We start from the raw sequence: 19,222 nt of genomic DNA, 5'->3' as shown, positions 1-19,222 counted from the left end.
ATGCTTTGACAAATGTGATACTATTCTTTTCATCATTTGCAGATCAGCTACATGTCTCCAACCGGTGATCTCCAGTATTCCACCACTTTACCTTGTTGACGTTGCAATTTCATTATTGAGGAGTGCATCTAAACTACCTAAAGTAAGAGACACTGGGCACACCTTCCATTACTGCTGAAGGGCATGCTTGTGTAACATAAAGCAAGCACGATGTGATCCTGCCGGCTCCTCTGTACCCCGGTTTTACCACATCGAGCCAATTAGAGGGATGTAGCCCCATGATTGAGATGTGCATTAGCAGAACAGACACAGATTTCATTCTCACGCTTGTGGTCGTTGTAGTGGTGAAGCATCCAGGGGTCCGCTGCACTGTAGACACGGGGGCATTATGTTACAGGGCCCGGACTGTTTGCCAACAAGTTAAGAGATGAACTGGTGGAATCTGCATGGGGAATCCTGACTTTTTAGTAGTTCATTGCACTGTTACGGGGACAGATACTCTACAAAGTGACTGCCATATGTCAGAAGGTGAAGGCTAATAACTGGAGAGAAATGGCTGCTGCCTACGAGTCGTCATCATCTTACAGGATAGGGAATTATTGAGAACACGTTGCAGGATGCTCATTCCTACAACCAGCCCCAGATTAACCAGCGTCCAATTCACACTAACATGAGCCTCTGCTACTAATGTGCACCGTCTACATACATCTATCCAAATAAAGAGCAAATGGCCTTCCTGAAATACTTTGTGCTGCTCTCGCCTCCTTACACGACGACCCTGCTCAGATTTCACACAACCCTACCCTAACGTCAGCAATCACATAGATCTACACATCACAGCACACACGTGTCCTGCACACTCAGTGCTGCAGGAGGAGTCAGACAAACATGCACCCGAGTAATAGGACACGTCCTGCGTCTAGCAGGTCACTACTGGAGTCCATTATGCTTTAATCAAATCACTAATCACATGTGTTATAGATCAGGCTTTCTGCCCCGTGAGCCATCACTGCTGCATCTCGGAGGTGTCTGCACGCTCTCCTCACTCTGGCAGCCGCAGGCTGTCACCCGACTCCTGACTGCCATTTGGTCATCTTTGGAAGCAGCTTCTCGACAGACTCTTCGAGTGTCAGGTCGCCTCCTGCCGTGCGCTGTCCATCCTCGGCTATAACGACAAGGTTGACCATCTGAGTGGTCATTACGGAGAGATCTGTTTCCACACAAATGTGTCCTTCCACTTGTCCTGAGCCCTCCTACATGAGGCTCAGCGACAAAGGGGCCCAGCGTAGCGTCAGTGCTTGGGACAGTAGGGTGGGAAGAGACATGGTCAGTCTGGGCCATTTCATGTTCGCTGGTTGTGGTCTAAACAGGAGGCAAAGATGAGTTACACACAAGCTAAGAAGGTGAAATATCAGAAGATAACAAGGTCCTCACCTCCTGGATACTAATGAAGAAGCGATTCTTCTCGGCGTTAAGGTCAATTATTCCTCCATTTGCCAATTGGCGCTCATAAATCTGGCGCAGTTCTTTCTCTCTCTGCAATGTGAGCGAGTCTGGGATGTATAGCTCCTGGGAAATCAGGAAAGGCAGGGGCTGAGGCTCCTAGTGCTGGCAGCTAGGAAGGGGTTAGGGTAGAAGAATATGGGGTTTTCTTACCTCCGCCTGCTGCGGCGGTGCGGCTGCCTGAAGCTTGTTAAAGTCACAGGTCAGAACAACACGACAAACTGGACAGACCACAGACTCCTACAGGAAAGAGAGAAGAAGATGACACGAGTCAGTGGACTGTAAGGAATGTGGTCAGGAACATCTCAATCTACTCTTACCTCTCCCTGACCATTATCCCGACAGTGCTTGGCGTAGCGGCCCAGGCAGAACGAATGAAAGTGATGAAAACATCTCGTCTTTGTCAGACAGTCGTCATCCTATACAAAATGGAATAATAAGAAAGCGAAACAGAATAGCAATGGCAGAAAATGGACAAATGTCTCAACTGTCCTACACAGCAGCCCACCGACATGTACCCTGCTGTATGCAGAAGCATGGGCGCTAGGTGGTCAATGTAAGACCTATGGCATGCTACATTCTTGCTCCTCACTTGCAGCTTGTGTCACTTTTTTAAGAGTTCTAATTTTTAACACAAACTGCACCAAATACTGTAGATGCCTTTGCAACTCAGTATCTCAGAGGTTTATAAAACAAGTCTTCTCATCTCCATACAAAGAACTAAGAAGAGCAAGAAGTCTCCACAGGTCTCACATTATTTGCAGTTGTCACATGTAGATTCGGCCATAGACAACGTTGAGATGACAGAACTTCACGTTCTGGGATCGGCGCCTCATCCACCATTGATTACCTGAAACTCATACAGGCAGATCACACAGTGGCCACCTGGAAGATTACTTGCTGTTAACATCTCTTTACCTTTCTAGAAAAACAGAGGAGACAAGGCAGATGAGCAATACGTTCCAAACAATACTCACCGAAGATGAAGGCGTTCAAAAAAAGGCAAAGAAACCTCAAAGCTCTGGACAAGAGCCAGAAAGTAATACCCCGGACATAATCCCCAGGTGCTAGCAGCAACCCAATAGTCAGAACCGTTATCCAGAAAATTCACCAAGATCTGCCTCCTGCCTGTGTGCTGCCCGATCACCAAGATCTGCCTCCTGCCTGTGTGCTGCCCGATCACCAAGATCTGCCTCCTGCCTGTGTGCTGCCCGATCACCAAGATCTGCCTCCTGCCTGTGTGCTGCCCGATCACCAAGATCTGCCTCCTGCCTGTGTGCTGCCCGATCACCAAGATCTGCCTCCTGCCTGTGTGCTGCCCGATCACCAAGATCTGCCTCCTTCCTGTGTGCTGCCCGATCACCAAGATCTGCCTCCTGCCTGTGTGCTACATGATCTCCAAGATCTGCCTCCTGCCTGTGTGCTGCCCGATCACCAAGATCTACCTCCTGCCTGTGTGCTGCCCGATCACCAAGATCTGCCTCCTGCCTGTGTGCTGCCCGATCACCAAGATCTGCCTCCTGCCTGTGTGCTACCCGATCACCAAGATCTGCCTCCTGCCTGTGTGCTGCCCGATCGCCAAGATCTGCCTCCTGCCTGTGTGCTGCCCGATCACCAAGATCTGCCTCCTGCCTGTGTGCTACATGATCTCCTCTCTTGGCTGCATGAAACATCTCATCATACGAAGATGCAGAATTACCAAGAATACCAACCTCAATCAGTGTATATAGAACTGGACATCCCACAGATTGTAAAGCCGTTGTGCGCAGAATGCTAATAAAACTGCAAGAAAAACAAATTAGAGACATTAGCAATATGAAATTCCAAATAAGAGTAAAGGAATCTACCAAACAGAAGTTCCAAGGGGAATATCCATTCTGTGTATGGCACATGTGGTATCTCCTCCCGTGTTATCAGTCCTGGTGTATAGTCCCCATGTATGGCACATGTGGTATCTCCTCCCGTGTTATCAGTCCTGGTGTATAGTCCCCATGTATGGCACATGTGGTATCTCCTCCCGTGTTATCAGCCCTGGTGTATATTCTCCATGTATGGCACATGTGGTATCTCCTCCCGTGTTATCAGCCCTGGTGTATATTCTCCATGTATGGCACATGTGGTATCTCCTCCCGTGTTATCAGCCCTGGTGTATAGTCCCCATGTATGGCACATGTGCCATCTCCTCCCGTGTTATCAGCCCTGGTGTATATTCCCCATGTATAGCACATGTGCCATCTCCTCCCGTGTTATCAGCCCTGGTGTATATTCTCCATGTACGGCACATGTGGTATCTCCTCCCGTGTTATCAGCCCTGGTGTATATTCTCCATGTATGGCACATGTGGTATCTCCTCCCGTGTTATCAGCCCTGGTGTATATTCTCCATGTATGGCACATGTGGTATCTCCTCCCGTGTTATCAGCCCTGGTGTATAGTCCCCATGTATGGCACATGTGCCATCTCCTCCCGTGTTATCAGCCCTGGTGTATATTCCCCATGTATAGCACATGTGCCATCTCCTCCCGTGTTATCAGCCCTGGTGTATATTCCCCATGTACGGCACATGTGGTATCTCCTCCCGTGTTATCAGTCCTGGTGTATAGTCCCCATGTATGGCACATGTGGTATCTCCTCCCGTGTTATCAGTCCTGGTGTATAGTCCCCATGTATGGCACATGTGGTATCTCCTCCCGTGTTATCAGCCCTGGTGTATATTCTCCATGTATGGCACATGTGGTATCTCCTCCCGTGTTATCAGCCCTGGTGTATATTCTCCATGTATGGCACATGTGGTATCTCCTCCCGTGTTATCAGCCCTGGTGTATAGTCCCCATGTATGGCACATGTGCCATCTCCTCCCGTGTTATCAGCCCTGGTGTATATTCCCCATGTATAGCACATGTGCCATCTCCTCCCGTGTTATCAGCCCTGGTGTATATTCTCCATGTACGGCACATGTGGTATCTCCTCCCGTGTTATCAGCCCTGGTGTATATTTCCCATGTATGGCACATGTGCTATCTCCTCCCGTGTTATCATCCCTGGTGTATATTCCCCATGTACGGCACATGTGGTATCTCCTCCCGTGTTATCATCCCTGGTGTATATTCCCCATGTATGGCACATGTGGTATCTCCTCCCGTGTTATCAGCCCTGGTGTATATTCCCCATGTATAGCACATGTGGTATCTCCTCCCGTGTTATCATCCCTGGTGTATATTCCCATGTATTGCACATGTGCTATCTCCTCCCGTGTTATCATCCCTGGTGTATAGTCCCCATGTACGGCACATGTGATATCCCCTTCTGTGTAATCAGGTCTTTACATTGTAAGTGCTATATTACACATGCCTTGTCAGCAGAGTGATGGCGCCCTGGCTCACATACATCATGTCTATTACACTGTATATATTACACATTTCCTATCATACAGTCTGTTAGCTCCTCTTAGTCAGCGTTATCAATTCTCCTCTGTAATATTTATATATATACTAGATGGTGGCCCGATTCTAACGCATCGGGTATTCTAGAATATGCATGTCCCCGTAGTATATGGACAATGATGATTCCAGAATTCGCGGCAGACTGTGCCCGTCGCTGATTGGTCGAGGCAACCTTTATGACATAGTCGCCATGGCAACCATTATGACATCTACGTCGATACAGTGCCCGTCGCTGATTGGTCGAGGCGAATTCGCGGCAGACTGTGCCCGTCGCTGACTGGTCGAGGCAACCTTTATGACATCATCGTCGCCATGCTGTGCCCGTCGCCGATTGGTCGAGGCCGCCAGAGACATGGAATTTCCAGGACAGACAGACAGAAAAACCCTTAGACAATTATATATATAGATCACTTGCCGGGTCTAAGAGACTGAATGAATATTCATCGGCTGCTCCTGCAGAGTGAACTCCGCATACAGGTAACCTGCCATCGAGAACTTTAGTACCGTACATGGACAGACTTAGCGTTAACCTCAGCTGCTTGCAGCCACAGATCTTACCCATCAACCTGCTCATCAGAAAAACCATGGGGAATCTTACCCATCAATCCGCTCATCACAAAGATAAATCTTACCCATCAATCTGCTCATCACACAGGCCCCGTGGGTTAGTCACACTGATTTCAGGTGGCTCTCCTGGATACTGCAATATGTGAAAACTCAGTGTCAGGTACTAAACTTATACACAAAGTACCAATCACGCCAGGAAGGATGTAACTTAATTTTATTTAATTCTCTCACACAAATGCACATAAGTGCAAGAAATCAGAGGAGGGAATGTAAGGGTGCGGTCATGATGGGCTCCTGGAAATAAAATGACCGGTAGGACTAATTCCTACTTTCCAGGACATCCCTCACGGCAGCACACCAGGAGAAATCGCAAATAAATAGATTTTAGGGTGGGACCAGTGCCTGGAGGACTTTTCTTCCATAGGCTAACTGTTGGCCAGATAGCATGTCCCGCTTGCAGTGTTTACAGAAGGTACTTACGCTAAACCAGGTTGCGGCCCTACAGATCTGGTCCACTGAGGCACCTGCCCTCTCAGATCAAAAAGCAGAGATTGCTCACGTTGAATGTGCCTTAACGCTAACTGGTGGAGTTCTCCCTTCTGACTGACATGCCAGGGACATGATGGATGTGATCCACCTACTAAATGTTGCTTTTGAGGTATTCTTGCCTTTGTTCTTTCCTGAGAACTGTATGAAGTTTGAATCTTGCCTCCAAGCTTCCATAGCTTCATGCAACAGAAGCAACCGTCTTACATCCGGTGAAGGAAAAGTTTTCGTTCTCTCATTCCTTGGGTGCTGGCAAAAGGAGGGTAGAATGAGGTCCTGATTAAGGTTTATACTGGATACCACATTTGGAAGAAACGTTGGGTCAAGGTAAAGTATTATCCGATCTTCTAGTATGCAAAAGATCGGGATCTCTCACTGCTGCGGCTTGGATCTCTTCAGCTCTCTTTGCTGAAGTGACTGCTACACGCTCTTCCCTTCGCATATCTTATACCGGCATATACTTCAGTATTATGTGACGACTCCTACTGTCCCCTTCTAAACAAACATCCCAACAGGATGGAAAGAAACTTGATGTTTGTGTCTTCCTGGGGCCCAAGAGACATGCAGGGAGCATGTAGCACCAAGTTTAGATCCCACTAAAGGACCGACTTCCTACTGTGGCCTTAGTCTGATGATCGCGGTAGAGAAACTAGCAACCCAGTAATGGTTTGCCAGCGGGTAGTCCATTAGCATGCTTGGTCCTAACCCCTTTTCAAATGCCAGCTATATGTCCAGGTGGTAAGAATCAATAATCAATTTCCCAAAATGAGAGCAGATCTTCTTCCAAATTTTAGAATTTTTTTTTACCATGTTCACCAAATGCCAAAGCTGACCTGCCACTATGATTCTTCAGGTAATTACGAGTTCTTGGATACCAAACATGTATTGGTTCTTTTTTATTTAAATGAGGTAAAAAAAAAATCCAATGTTTCTTATGTAAAAAAAAAACAAAAAAAAAAAACCTTGCCATTTTCTAAGACCTATAGAGTCTCCAATGTTCGTGATCTGGGGCTGACTATGGACTTATTTTTTGTGCGCCGAGCTGACGTTTGCAAGGATACCATTTTGGTGTAGATATGATCTTTTGATCGCTGTTAGCGCAATGTTGCAGCAACCAAATAAAATGTAATTCTGGCATTTTGACTTTTTCTCTCGTTACACCGTTTACAGATTGGATTATTTATTTTTATTCGATTGCTAGTTAAGTGATTCTGAATGGGGCGAATGGGGAGTGATTTGAACTTTTATTTATTTTTTTAAGATTTTGGAACATTTTTTTTTTTGCTTTGTACTTGCTTCAATAATCTCCACGGGAAACTGGAAGATGCGATCATTTGATCGCCTGTGCTACACAAAGGGCTTCAGCCCTGCTCTATGAAACTAAAACGCTCACTTGCAATGAGTGCCGACTGCTGGGCGGCGCTCAAAGCAATCAGGCAATGACAATGACAGCCACAGAGGTCTGCTGCAGACCCTGCGTTGTCATGCCAACCCATCGGTGATCCACGGTAATGTGATATGGGCGCCGATGGGTGGGATTAGTGACGTGCTTCTGGCGCGAGCATGTTAAATTATTGCGATTCCAGCCACGGCTGTTAAGGGCACGTGTCAGCTGTTCAAATCAGCTGACATGTGCTAGTTAAGTTGCAGGCTCATCGCTGGAGCCTGCAGAAAGCAGGGGGAGCCCAACTCAGATATAACTATACGTCTAAGGTGGGAAAAGGGTTAATGAGATAGTTTCCATCTTGAACGTTCTGTACCTGACCCATGATTTATAGTGGTACGATACTTTCAGTCTGTTTTCCATAAAGAAACTCTCAAATAGTGGCCCTGGCAAATCACAGAGCAAGGCACTGGAATAGCTGCTCCAGATGATATCAGATACCGGACGTCCCCCAAGAATCTTTTTAGGGAGGTTGGAGATTGAGGAACTCTTAGGAGAAACTTTCTGAGGGGGCGAAGTAAATTCTATCCTGTAGCCTTCCCCTACATTCTGTAGAATCCACCGATTCTCTGAGATGGCCTGCCAACCTCTCCAAGATTCCCCCCGACTCCTGTGACGTCAACATCTTCCTAAACTGGGTGCCTCTACCCTTTCCTCCCTTGGAGTAACTTCACCATCGCGTTTTACCTTCCACTCTGGATTCTTGTCTCTGGGATGGATGGCACTTACAAAAGGAAGGATATCTCCCAGGCCTTTATTCTGGGAAACTTTTTTTGTTGTCAAAAGCCATTTCCAGTATCTCACCTAATACGGCTTCAAACACCTGTAAGCATGAAACCAGGATGGAGCATAGCTGGCTTTTCGAATGACTATCCCCGATCAGGTTTATAATCAGAGAGCCCGCCTAGCTGAGTTCAAAAGGATGTTGCTTCTGGCTGCAAACCTTCCCAAATCCAATGAAGCATCTGCCACAAAAATTATAGCCGTTTTTAGCATGGGAAGGGACTCGAATACAATTTGCCTGCGAGTATTGGATGTTGATTGAACCATTATTCTGTCAATCCACAGACACATGAACCTAGCTACAGAGGTGGTGGCAATGTTGTTACTAATGATGGCAGCTGATGCCGCCCAGGCTTTTCTTAGTAACCCCTCTGCCTTTCTACCCATAGCATCCTGGAGATCTGAAGAAGCTTCAAAGGGGATTGATTTCTTCCTTGCCACTCTGGCAGTAGGAATGTCGATTTCTGGGATTTATTCTCAAACTTTAACATCCTCTGAATCAAAGGGGAGATGGGCTTTGAAATCTCTGGGAATGACAAGCCTCTTTCCTGCATCTACCCATTCATCCATGATCATGCTTTTGATGACTTTGCTAACTGGAAACACTTTGCTGAGTTCCCAATCCTCCAAATACCTTGTCTCGTATTGAGAAGGCTCAGGTAGTTCACTCAGTTTTGTCTGAGGTGTAACCTCTTCATGTTCCAGATCCTGGTCAGAGCAATAAGAACACTCTTTTTCTGACGATTCCTCCATTTCCCATCCAGCTCTTTTATGGTGGGACATGCCCTGAACCGTTGGAGGGGGAACAAGGCTGGAGACCGTGCTTTGTACTTCCTCCCCGATCATGGATCTCCTGTCGCCCATGAACGAGGTTTGTTTCTCTTTTAAAGATTTTCATGACGCACCCCGCACATAACTGCTTCTTATGTGCCTCCGGTAGTTGGCGTTCCATGTTTCACATCTTCTGGTTTCCTTCCTTGTGGAAGAACCAGACCCCATAGAGACCTCTGTCCTAAATTTAAACAAGATAGGAGATTCTGAGGCTAAAACGGATCCAGAGCTGTATCATGTTAACTTAACCAAATTTATTGGGGCCAATAAGATTATAAAACTTTCAACGCCCAGGGATTGTTCTGATGGTGTCTCTGAAAGAGCAAGATTAACATCATTGTCAAACTGCACACTAAATCAGATCATCAACAACCCTTTTTAGGGTCCCACCTTGACTTCTTCGTGTATGCCCTATCATCACAGTCCATAGTCCCCTGCGTTCCACGCTAGAATGCTTGCTGCGCTGATATCACCCTGGAAGGCACGCCATGCGTGTCACTGGAGGAAGCAGCAGCTTGTGGCGAAGAGCCCTCCACAGAGGGAAGCGGCGAAAGCCAGGAGCCACCTCCTGTTCTACTGACTTGGCTGAGGGACCTCAACCCCGCAAGTTAGGCTACAAGCCTCTTCACAGACGGAAGGGAAAAAAAAGGCATCCCCTCCAATCTCCCTGAGCTCGTCAGGTAATCTTTAAAGCAGATGCACTTCCTCTCCTGAGTCTCTCCAGCTTGGAACAGGAAAAACAAACAATGAGGATGAGGTGGAAGGAAGCTTTTAACCTGTGATGTGCTTCCTATCCCTAGAGCATGCGAAGGACTATCTCCTGGTGTGATGTTATTAGGGACATCCTGGAAATAAAGGTTCCTCTGAATGCCACAGAATAAGAAGGAGGAGAATGCAGAGAGGGAGGACACAGAGCAACAAAATGAGAAGGAGGAGAATGCAGAGAGGGAGAACACAGAGAATCAAAATGAGAAGGAGGAGAATGCAGAGAGGGAGGACACAGAGCAACAAAATGAGAAGGAGGAGAATGCAGAGAGGGAGAACACAGAGCAAAAAAATGAGAAGGAGGAGAATGCAGAGAGGGAGAACACAGAGCAACAAAATGAGAAGGAGGAGAATGCAGAGAGGGAGGACACAGAGCAACAAAATGAGAAGGAGGAGAATGCAGAGAGGGAGAACACAGAGCAAAAAAATGAGAAGGAGGAGAATGCAGAGAGGGAGGACACAGAGCAACAAAATGAGAAGGAGGAGAATGCAGAGAGGGAGAACACAGAGCAACAAAATGAGAAGGAGGAGAATGCAGAGAGGGAGGACACAGAGCAACAAAATGAGAAGGAGGAGAATGCAGAGAGGGAGGACACATAGCAACAAAATGAGAAGGAGGAGAATGCAGAGAGGGAGAACACAGAGCAACAAAATGAGAAGGAGGAGAATGCAGAGAGGGAGGACACAGAGCAACAAAATGAGAAGGAGGAGAATGCAGAGAGGGACCGACACAGAGCAACAAAATGAGAAGGAGGAGAATGCAGAGAGGGAGAACTCAGAGCATCAAAATGAGAAGGAGGAGAATGCAGAGAGGGAGAACACAGAGCAACAAAATGAGAAGGAGGAGAATGCAGGGAGGGAGGACACAGAGCAACAAAATGAGAAGGAGGAGAATGCAGAGAGGGAGGACACAGAGCAACAAAATGAGAAGGAGGAGAATGCAGAGAGGGAGGACACAGAGCAACAAAATGAGAAGGAGGAGAATGCAGAGAGGAGGACACAGAGCAACAAAATGAGGAGGAGAATGCAGTGAGGGAGGACACAGAGCAACAAAATGAGAAGGAGGAGAATGCAGAGAGGGAGAACACAGAGCAACAAAATGAGAAGGAGGAGAATGCAGAGAGGGAGGACACAGAACAACAAAATGAGAAGGAGGAGAATGCAGAGAGGGAGGACACAGAGCAACAAAATGAGAAGGAGGAGAATGCAGAGAGGGAGGACACAGAGCAACAAAATGAGAAGGAGGAGAATGCAGAGAGGGAGGACACAGAACAACAAAATGAGAAGGAGGAGAATGCAGAGAGGGAGGACACAGAGCAACAAAATGAGAAGGAGGAGAATGCAGAGAGGGAGGACACAGAGCAACAAAATGAGAAGGAGGAGAATGCAGTGAGGGAGGACGCAGAGCAACAAAATGAGAAGGCTACAGAGCCGAAGACCCCAGATACATGGAGTAAAAATAATAGACTATATAACAGTACTTTCAAATATTACTTAATGTGTCACGCACCAGTGGTGGCAGGAGCAGATGCAGGGTCAGTCGCACATACTGAGTATCTGGGTCATCCCCAGTTGTCGGGTGTAACATGATCCGCAGCACCAATCTGTGATAAGCATACAAGATCAGACAAGGATGAGGATCAATACCAAGGCAGAAGAATGGAAACGGAGCAGATAGATGGCAGGAAAGTCACCAACCCGTCCTCGTCCTGTGAAATGTCCAATTCATCAAGATAGATGGACTGAAGAACTTCCAACTCCTGAGAGAGCGAACTGAAGAAACAGCAGAAAAAGCAAAAACAATCACCCGATGCTAGGAGGAGGATAATAAAAAACACTACAGACATACAGTCATGGCCAAAGGGGTTGGCAGCCTTAATTTTCTGGAAGTATTTTTTTACAGAAAATTATTGCAAATACACATGTTTATTTCCTTGGTGTGAACTGCAAGAACACAAAAAAAAGGAGGGGGGGATTGTCTCAATCTTTACATTGTGCGACTGTGTGTGCCACACTAAGCATGGAGAACACAGATAGGAGAAGAGAACTGTCCGAGAACCAAAATTGTTACAATATCAACAATCTCAAGGTTACAAGTCCATCTCCAGAGATCTTGACCTTTGCCCACAGTGAGCAACATAATCCAGAATCTTACAACCCACTGAACTGTAGCTAATCTCCCTGGGCACAGACAGCAGGTAATTGAGGAAAGGATGGAAAGCTGGATTGTCCAGATGGTAGCTAAGTAGCCCCAATCAAGTTCCAAACAAAGTCAAGCTGTCCTGCAGGCTGAGGGTGCATCAGTGTCAGCACAAACTATCTTTCGACATCTGAAAGAAAAACCCAGGAAGACCCCACTGCTGATACAGAGACATAGGAAAGCTAATCTGGAGTTTGCTAAAATGTATGTGAGGAAGCCAAAATCCTTCTGGGAAGCTGTCTTGTGGACAGATGACACCAAGATAGAGCTTTTTGGTAAAGCACATCATTCTACTGTTTACCGAAAACTGAATGAGGCCTACGAAGAATAGAGTACAGCACCTACAGTCAGATATGGTGGAGGGACACAGATGTTTAGGATTGATTTTGCTGCCTCTGGCACTGGGTGCTTTCACTGTGTGCAAGACATCATGAATTCTGAAGATTACAAAAGGGTTTTAGGTCACAATGTAGTGCCCAGTGTCAGAAAGCTGGGTTTGTGTCTTAGTTCATGGGTCTTCCGGCAGGACAATGACCCCCAACATACTTCAACAAGCTCCCAGAAATGGATGGAAACAACGCGCTTAAAGTTCTGAAGTGGCAGAAATGAGTACGGAACTAAATCTAATTAATCACCTGTGGAGAGAGCTTAGAAACGGTAATTAGCAGTAATTGTATTTCCAGAAGTCCATCCTGATAGCACTAAAGGAGGTTGCCCTTTTTATCCTTGCTGGGACAGGAAACACGAGAGGTTAAAAGGACTCTCCCACCTCAGTGTCTTTTCCAAGTACCACACCAGGATGGATGCAACAATATTTTATTAAACACTCTTTATACAAATGTTAAATTACATAAGTATAGAGATTTTTTCAAAGGGGAGGGAACTAGTCATGCTGCTAGGATGGACTCCTGGAAGTACAATTACTGGTAGCTCTAATTACCGTTTTCTAGGTTGTCCTTCCTGACAGCACCAAGAAGAATACCAAAGTTTGGCACTAGGGTGGGACAACTGCATTAAGAACCTTCCTACTGAAGACAACCTGCTGCCCCAAGACTACATCTAATTTGTAGTGTCTGGTGCTTAGGCTGGACCACGTTGTAGCCCTACCAATCCGATCCACTGAAGCTCTCCCCCTCTCACTGTCCAGGAAGTGGCTACTGCTCTAGTCGAATGGGCTTTTAACATCTCTGTGGGTGGTTTTCCTTCTGACGCATAAGCCAACCCTACTTCGGCTCTAATCCACCTTTCTATTGGAGAATTAGCTGCCTTCTTCCTTTTATTACTTCCCCCATATTGGATAAACAAGTTTGGGTCCTGTCTCCAATTCCTGGTAGCCCCTGTCACGATAATGTAAAATACCATGGTCTGATGGATTTTTGCACATGTGACCATGGTCCTAGACACCACCTGGAACCTTCCCTGGCTTGCCTGGAACCTTACAGCCTCTCCTCACTCCTTCCCCCCTCCCATAGGATTGAACATACAAACTCCTCCAGATGTTGTCCTTGGTGGGGTTTGAACCCAGGACTCCAGTGCTGCAAGGCTGCTGTGCTATCCTTGTAGCCACCGTGCTGCCCCATAAGCCCCCTGCACTTGTGATAGCCGTGAGCTGGCCAAAGGTCACCCCCTTTTCGTGACAGCCCCCAGGGAATGAATATCTGCCTGACACCTAAGGCTGCCGTCACACTCGCAGTATTTGGTCAGTATTTTACATCAGTATTTGTAGCCAAAACCAGGAGTGGGTGATAAATGCAGAAGTGGTGCAGATGTTTCTATTAGACTTTTCCTCTATTTGTTCTACTGCTAGTGTGACGGCAGCCTAAAGAGTGAAAAGCCTGCTCCTTACTATTCTTAGGGTGCTGGCAAAATGAAGGCAGGACAATCTCCTGGTTCATATTGGGGATACACACTACTTTGGGGAGGAAGGCCGGGCCAAATCTGAAAACTATTCGGTCCTCAAAGATCTGAAAAAATGGATGCCTGATAGATTGGAGAATTATAGGCTCTATCCTCTTGGCAGAGGTAATGACCACCAAAAAAGCAGTCTTAAACAAAAGCCTCCTAATTAGTGATGAGCGAGTATACTCGTTGCTCGGGTTCTCCAGAGCACGCTCGGGTGGTCTCCAAGTATTTGTGACTGCTCAGAGATTTAGTTTTTGTTGACACAGCTGCATGATTTGCAGCTGCTAGCAAGCCTGAGTACATGTGGGGGTTGCCTGGTTGCTAGGGAATCCCCACATGTAATCAAGCTGTCTAGTAGCCGCTAATCATGCAGCTGCGGCAAGGAAAACAATCTCCAAGCACTCACAAATACTCGGGAGACCACTCATCACTACTCCTAATATTTACATCACTCACCGGCTCATACGGGTGTTTACACAATGCGTTAAGTACCAGGTTCAGGTCTCATGGTGGGACAGACTTGCTCACCAAGGGCTTCAGCCTTTGGACTGCCCTGAAAAATCTAGCTATCCAGGTGTGGAAAGCTAGAGGGGAATCGAAAAATACACTTAAGGCTGACATTTGAACCCTCAAAGTACTTGGTCTTAATACTTTGTTGAACCCTGCTTGCAAAAAAATCTAAGATTCTAGGAATTTCCAGATGTGCCGTATCTACCGATGATTCTCCACACTTTACACAGAATCGACTCCAGATTTTGTTATATATGGTCGATGTCAATGGCTTCCTTCCTGGCTATATGGTAGCTATTACCTCATCAGACAATCCTCTTGATCTTATTGTGAAGGAACAAATTATGAAATTATGTTCATATTATATTATATTATATTATATTATGTGCTTTGACTCCATTTTCTTGTTGGTTAAAGATAAATTCTGTTATTTAATTAGATAAAAGGTTACAGCTGCCATGAAGTAACCTTATCTTGTTGTTCACAAGCCTGTTATTCAACTAGGCTATGGTTCATAATTAGTATAAAGACCTTGAGTGTTCTAACTCGAGCCGAGCCAGATAAGAGACTCGGGGGTGTATCGCTATACAAGACTGAGGCATCTGTTATGTTTTTTATGCCAAAAAGACATGACCATATCTGTAGTTTCCATTTTTCCTGCATTCTTATACAGTGAAGCAAAAAAGTATTTAGTCAGTCAGCAATAGTGCAAGTTCCACCACTTAAAAAGATGAGAGGCGTCTGTCATTTACATCATAGGTAGACCTCAACTATGGGAGACAAACTGAGAAAAAAAAAATCCAGAAAATCACATTGTCTGTTTTTTTAACATTTTATTTGCATATTATGGTGGAAAATAAGTATTTGGTCAGAAACAAACAATCAAGATTTCTGTCTCTCCCAGACCTGTAACTTCTTCTTTAAGAGTCTCCTCTTTCCTCCACTCATTACCTGTAGTAATGGCACCTGTTTAAACTTGTTATCAGTATAAAAAGACACCTGTGCACACCCTCAAACAGTCTGACTCCAAACTCCACTATGGTGAAGACCAAAGAGCTGCCAAAGGACACCAGAAACAAAATTGTAGCCCTGCACCAGGCTGGGAAGACTGAATCTGCAATAGCCAACCAGCTTGGAGTGAAGAAATCAACAGTGGGAGCAATAATAAGAAAATGGAAGACATACAAGACCACTGATAATCTCCCTCGATCTGGGGCTCCACGCAAAATCCCACCCCGTGGGGTCAGAATGATGACAAGAACGGTGAGCAAAAATCCCAGAACCACGCGGGGGGACCTAGTGAATGAACTGCAGAGAGCTGGGACCAATGTAACAAGGCCTACCATAAGTAACACACTACGCAACCATGGACTCAGATCATGCAGTGCCAGACGTGTCCCACTGCTTAAGCCAGTACATGTCCGGGCCCGTCTGAAGTTTGCTAGAGAGCATTTGGATGATCCAGAGGAGTTTTGGGAGAATGTCCTATGGTCTGATGAAACCAAACTGGAACTGTTTGGTAGAAACACAACTTGTCGTGTTTGGAGGAAAAAGAATACTGAGTTGCATCCATCAAACACCATACCTACTGTAAAGCATGGTGGTGGAAACAACATGCTTTGGGGCTGTTTCTCTGCAAAGGGGCCAGGACGACTGATCCGGGTACATGAAAGAATGAATGGGGCCATGTATCGTGAGATTTTGAGTGCAAACCTCCTTCCATCAGCAAGGGCATTGAAGATGAAACGTGGCTGGGTCTTTCAACATGACAATGATCCAAAGCACACCGCCAGGGCAACGAAGGAGTGGTTTCGTAAGAAGCATTTCAAGGTCCTGGAGTGGCCTAGCCAGTCTCCAGATCTCAACCCTATAGAAAACCTTTGGAGGGAGTTGAAAGTCCGTGTTGCCAAGCGAAAAGCCAAAAACATCACTGCTCTAGAGGAGATCTGCATGGAGGAATGGGCCAACATACCAACAACAGTGTGTGGCAACCTTGTGAAGACTTACAGAAAACGTTTGACCTCTGTCATTGCCAACAAAGGATATATTACAAAGTATTGAGATGAAATTTTGTTTCTGACCAAATACTTATTTTCCACCATAATATGCAAATAAAATGTTAAAAAAACAGACAATGTGATTTTCTGGATTTTTTTTTCTCAGTTTGTCTCCCATAGTTGAGGTCTACCTATGATGTAAATTACAGACGCCTCTCATCTTTTTAAGTGGTGGAACTTGCACTATTGCTGACTGACTAAATACTTTTTTGCCCCACTGTAGGTTAAGAACTGTGAGCGTGTTCTTATGCTGATTGGTTGAAGTATAATTTCTATGACTATGAAAAGTCTTACACAATAAACGGGGCCCAGAGATCAGCTCGATCCCCCATACAGAGGCACGCGTCTCCGTCTGGTCATTTTCAGTTGCCGGCAATGCCCTGTAGAGTAATTTGGAAATCACTGAGTCAAATGTGAAGGATCAATTTAGATCCTCCCTCAACAGCTTGGCGTCCGTAACGTGGGGCCCCAAACAGGAACGCCTCTGCCCCCCGGAAGACAACAAGACAAAGGACCCTCGGAGCGGACACAGGCACTGGAAAATTGGGACTGATCATCCCCCACAACAACCACGGTAAGTTGGCAGTTACACTGTCCAGACTGACCGTTTGGTGTGGTTTTCCGGTGTTTGTGCTGCAAAGAGGATCTGAGGTTTGTCCCCAATGGTGGGTGATTTTTGGGTGGAATCATATAGAGGTGTAGTTCCGTTGGGAGCCCAGTGCTCGAACCGTACCTCATAAGGGACGGACACCCCGGATTGACCAGTGATGTAATTCTCTTTATAGCCAAAATATCCTGAATTCCTGATCACGGTTAGAATCAGGCGCGGTGAGGTGATCGAAGATTGGGTAGGATACGTAACTCAGGTACATATTGACATAAATATATCCAGAGGTATCCGGAGGGAAGTCTGAGATGCCCTCTTCCTTTCACTGAGTACCGCGTTTTTGGGTTGTCACAGCGGAGGACAGGTAGACCCAGTGGAATAGACTATCCGGCCGGTCTAGTACTATGCACGACTAAAGTAAGGATATTTAGCTCTAAAGGAGAATCAGTTTCCAAAAGAAGACTTTGAATCTGTGTGATGAATCTGATATTGTTAGCCCAAAGATGGGGAAGATATTCTCAATCATTGGTTTTTCTAAGGTGTTCTGGCATGTGAATTGTGTGATGAAGGTTTTGTAGAAATTAATTAAGTCTGAGAACTGCTGTATTCTGTTTCTGTGTGAAATTTCTAAGATACCCGATGGGAGGGGGGAGTCAAACAGCTGCGTTATTGCTTTCTTCTTTCTGTGTTGAGGAATGCTGTGATATTCTTATCTCTTCTGTGTGTCTGGTATGGAGGGGGCACGTAGCTGCGTTCTCTCTGAATTTTCTATCCTTGTGAAAGTTGTCTATTACTATGATAAAGTCCGGATGTTTTGTGGTGCAGGAAGGTATTGAGAAAGCGATTGAGAGTAATGTGTCAGAAAGACAAACAATTAAAAATTATGATCTGGAACAGGGGGTCTCCCTGCTAGATAATAAGGTCCCTCCCCAGGAAATCAAGCCTCTTCTCCCGACTGTAAGCTGTGCCCCTTAACCCCAAGGCTCCAATATATACTGGGTTGCCAAAACTCAGTGCACCCCCACCCTATGATCCTGCCGGGTGGATTTGTGATGTATGCAGAGTTACTAATTCTCAGTGGAGAGGTCTGTTACAATTGTGAAGCGAGGAGATCCGGGGTCGTAGCCCACACCTTTCCCTTGCTAAACGCTAACGGCACTTATTATCAGCCACCGCCAGCACCAGTCCCTGCTATGCCTAGTATTGCTAGCGGTTATGAGTATCCACCCCCTCCTACTTTAGTCACCCGCTCAGAGACGGGATACACAGAGGAAATAGAAGATTTCTAGGAAATGTATTCCAATGTTATTCCTGGATCCCACTGTCATGATGTGCTCTTTAGGATAGGAACAGGGGATCTTACGAAGCAGCACATTTGGGCCATAGTAAATGCCGCAAATAATCAACTCCACCATGCTGGAGGACTGGCCGCAACAATTTCACAGAAAGGCGGACCTATGATACAGGAAGAATCTAATTCAAATTTACAAACTTATGGCCAGGTAGAAACAGGACAGGTCGCAGCGACCAGAGCAGGACAGCTGCCGAGTCAATATGTAATACATGCAGTGGGACCACGATATAATCCTACCAACATTCCAAGGTCCCAACAATTATTTACCGAGGCTGTCCAGAACGCAATCTTGTATGCCTCATCTGTCCCCCCCAGTACGATGCCTCAACGTACAATGGCCATCCCACTAATCTCCAGGAAGGATGCCGCCATGGTCATAGTATCAGCAATAGAGCGGTGTACACAGGGAAAACTCCATAAAATTGGAGGAGGTCCGATTTGTCCTTGACAGCCGCCTAACGGCCCATCAGGCAATACAATCTCTAACTGTAACAGAGCCTCCTGCCCCGCTTCTGCAGCAGATGCCTCTTGTGCCCGTACTACCGCCACCTCCTCCCGCCTCAGAGTCAGTAATATCAAGAGTTTGGAGAGGATGATATGGAAACTACTCCTGACAGGCCAAAGTATACCCCTTTTCTCCATCCCAGATAGACTAGTGGACCAAGCTACCTCCCTCACAGATGTCACACAGGACAAGGGGGAGACTGCCGAG

The 19,222-nt window shown here is 46.2% G+C and overlaps 1 protein-coding gene across 2 annotated transcripts in view; it reads right to left on the bottom strand.

Moving 5' to 3' along the window:
- Window positions 1-934: 934 nt before the first annotated feature.
- Window positions 935-19,222, bottom strand: part of RNF25 (ring finger protein 25) — an 86,704-nt gene continuing 68,416 nt past the window's right edge. For both annotated transcript variants that reach the window (XM_069735267.1, XM_069735268.1), the window contains exons 2-10: window positions 11,579-11,653; window positions 11,391-11,484; window positions 5,577-5,644; window positions 3,216-3,285; window positions 2,354-2,425; window positions 1,824-1,922; window positions 1,657-1,743; window positions 1,435-1,569; window positions 935-1,362 (exon numbers count right to left, since the gene is read on the bottom strand). In XM_069735267.1, coding sequence (XP_069591368.1) covers window positions 976-1,362; window positions 1,435-1,569; window positions 1,657-1,743; window positions 1,824-1,922; window positions 2,354-2,425; window positions 3,216-3,285; window positions 5,577-5,644; window positions 11,391-11,484; window positions 11,579-11,653 — 1,087 coding nt within the window. In that variant the 3' untranslated portion in view covers window positions 935-975. The remainder of the gene's footprint in view (window positions 1,363-1,434; window positions 1,570-1,656; window positions 1,744-1,823; window positions 1,923-2,353; window positions 2,426-3,215; window positions 3,286-5,576; window positions 5,645-11,390; window positions 11,485-11,578; window positions 11,654-19,222) is intronic.

This window comes from Ranitomeya imitator, chromosome 7, assembly GCF_032444005.1.
Source record: "Ranitomeya imitator isolate aRanImi1 chromosome 7, aRanImi1.pri, whole genome shotgun sequence".
Lineage (NCBI taxonomy): Eukaryota > Metazoa > Chordata > Amphibia > Anura > Dendrobatidae > Ranitomeya > Ranitomeya imitator.
This window is presented reverse-complemented; position numbering and strand designations above follow the sequence as displayed.